Here is a 2895-nt window from a genome sequence, read left to right on the forward strand (position 1 = left end):
GTATATAATGAGTAGTAGATCTAGTGTCTAATGTTATAAGTTTCAAATAACCAATATGACCTGTTTAAATTTTTTTAATGTAAATAAAATAAAATAAATATTTTTTTTTACAATTGTAGTTTCTACTAAACGTTCAAGAGTACACACAAGTAATACATAAATAAAACAAACCTTTTTTCGAGGGGTTCTCTGGTTGTCTCTAAAGCTTACTGGTAATTCGTTTTGGAACAAAAATCCTCAAAATATGAAACTAAAGGTTTCTTTAAAACCTGAGAGGATTCAGAAGCACTTCTCTAACACAAGTGAATGTGTCTGAACGTGGGCCAGAGGTCTTCTTACCTGTGGCTCGATGTYTCATCAAATATCTTCTCCCGTCCCTCTTTGAAAAGCAGCATGGCTCTGTCCGTCTTATCCAGCAGGTTCCTGATGTGGACCCTCAGGTATGTGGCCTCATCGCCTCGAGGTGCCAGCCCTCCTGATGACCCCAAGCCTCGGTAGGGCTCCCAGACCTGAACGAGGAGCATCGAAGTGTCCTGAATCAGATCAGGTAGGTACGGCGGGTTGTTCCTCAGACCCAGGCGGGGGTTTGTACACAGTTCATTCAGTTTTTGCAGTCTTCTTATGGTCTTYTCCACCAGCCGCAGGTCTTCACTTCTTGGAAAGTGAGAATTCAGTTTTGGGGTAGTGGAGGCTCCCGAACCAGCTCCTGCCATCATGTTGCTGTTGTTTGTTTGAAATTGAAGTGAATCAGCAAATGGCTCAAACGTCAGTGATAGAGTGTGTGTATGTGTGTGTGTGTGAGAGAGAGGGGGGTGATGACAAACACCAATGCTGCGTCAAGAGGTGCAAATGTTTTCAGGCAGATGCTGGGTGGAGCTCTTCAGGTTTTGAGTGTTCACACGGACGTCTGTCCTCTGCACAGTGACTGGCATGTTTCCTCTGCTTGGTTTCAAAGCACTGCATCTTATCTTCGTCAAACAGCATCTAACCATCTACCCATGGAACGGCCAAACAGAATCACTTTTGTTGTCCTGAATGACACATGCAATCACACCCCAAAGGATGCTGGGCACTTAGAGAAACCTCCGCTTTCGTCTTCTCGCTCCTCCACCAGATCTTTGCTCTTCACGAGGTCTACTGCATCTATTTAAAACTTTCACAACTTAGCAAATAAAAACACAAACAAATCTAAAAAAAAAAGATTATGGTTCACGATTGAGGTCCAGCTCTTTAGGTGTCTCAAGTCTGTACCATCTCACCCCCTTCTCTTCTTTTTCTCTACACTGAACACACTTCAGCACTATTTAGCCCCCCATACAGTGCTTACCAGCCTTTCTGTCAGCRGCATAACAGTCCTACATTGTCAGGGTCAACAGAGGAGGTACATCTRCTTGCAGCACAGCGGAAACATGTTGTGTGTCATGGCCTGAAACGGAGCTGCCTCCCCTTCTTCGTCTCTCTTGATGTCACCCTTTCTGCTCTCTCACGTCTTGGCTCAGTCTTTGATTAATTTCCTGGTTGCAACGAGACCAACAGGTTTGTTTTCTTTGCTCTGCTGCTCAGACAAGTAGAGAGAGAGAGAGAGAGAGAGAGAGACTGAGTGAGATAGAAAGATGGGTGGGAAGAAGAAGAAAATAAGGAGGTGTGGACTCAGAACTGAACACAGTAGAATGAAAGCAAGTGTACAAGTCAGTCAGCAACCATAAARCCTGGTTTCCTGAGTTGTAGAAGACGTACCCTGTTGGACAGGATTCTGGTGAAGTGAAAGAAAAAGTCACAGCACCATCAACTTCACTGGCATGTCAGCAGGAAACAATTTACTGTGTAGATGAATGAGTTCAAAGGGCACTTCTTGAGAACTTGACGTGGACTCCTTTGAGCTGTGCCGCTCCGTCAGCAGGTTCAATCCCAGAGCCAGTACGTTGTAAAACGTTGCATTGATTCGAATAATTTAGTTTGCACAATCTCACGTTATCCAAATCACTTTGGTTAAATGCCAGCTTTTCCTCTAGCACCATCGTGAGGTCGGTGTTTGTTATTCAAATTAAAATTGATTGCAGTGGAATTCAGTTCGACACACACAGTCCTGTGCAAAAATCCAGAGTCATCATTCATTTTATTAGTACAGCCTTTCTGAAGGCCTTTCAAAGTTTTTCTTTGGACTTAGCTTGCTTTTTTTCTGTCAAGTATTGTTTTCTTTGGTGGTTTGATAAGTCATGTAACTTTGATCTATAGAAGGTGTGCCACAAAATTCTCTCTGAGAGGGCCGAAATGAAAATCTTTTCAAGGGCTGTGGGCCAAATGCAAAAATATACATGAAATGCAAACACTTTATGAGTAAAGCCCTTTTATTTATCTTTTTTTCTTATGATTAAGCTAGCAGCCAGTGTGGTGGCCCACAAGATTTTTCTTTCATTCTTTTTTTATTAGCCTATGCACTTGGAAAACATTTGACATACGCTCAGGCAGCACAGGATCACAAGACCAATCATAAATTAATAAACTATAAATACTTGTGGTCTTATAAAGTTTGCAAATCTACATGTGTGCTTAAAGCTTATCTACAGTACATGTCTTACCTGTATTCCATGTTTAATCTCAATATAACTCAAAGATAGATTAAGTACTGTGAGTGAAAACTATCTGCATTCTAGAGAAACAGGAGATCACAACGTAGTAACCAGGGCAGTTACTGGTGAGCCAAATCGAGTAGCTTGGTGGGTCAGGCCCCACTGTGGGCACCTCTGATCTTAAACATATTCAGGCGTTAAAAGGCTAACCTTAAAGGGTGACACTCCTTGAAAAATAAAACTGCAGCCAGGTGTTGAACCTGCAACCTTTGGCTGTGTGGCAACAAATATACTGTTCTGACATATTGTACAGATACTGTTGACT

The 2895-nt window shown here is 42.2% G+C and overlaps 1 protein-coding gene across 2 annotated transcripts in view; it reads right to left on the minus strand.

The window, feature by feature from the left end:
- Nucleotides 1-1739, minus strand: part of cblc (Cbl proto-oncogene C, E3 ubiquitin protein ligase) — a 17661-nt gene extending 15922 nt beyond the window's left edge. Inside the window, exon 1 of one of the 2 annotated variants that reach the window (XM_014017275.1) lies at nucleotides 340-1739. In XM_014017275.1, coding sequence (XP_013872729.1) covers nucleotides 340-716 — 377 coding nt within the window. In that variant the 5' untranslated portion in view covers nucleotides 717-1739. The remainder of the gene's footprint in view (nucleotides 1-339) is intronic. The other variant, XM_014017274.1, reaches the window with a different exon arrangement.
- Between the last annotated feature and the right edge of the window lie 1156 nt (nucleotides 1740-2895).

This window comes from Austrofundulus limnaeus, unplaced genomic scaffold (assembly GCF_001266775.1).
Source record: "Austrofundulus limnaeus strain Quisiro unplaced genomic scaffold, Austrofundulus_limnaeus-1.0 Scaffold165, whole genome shotgun sequence".
In the NCBI taxonomy this organism is placed as follows: Eukaryota; Metazoa; Chordata; class Actinopteri; order Cyprinodontiformes; family Rivulidae; genus Austrofundulus; species Austrofundulus limnaeus.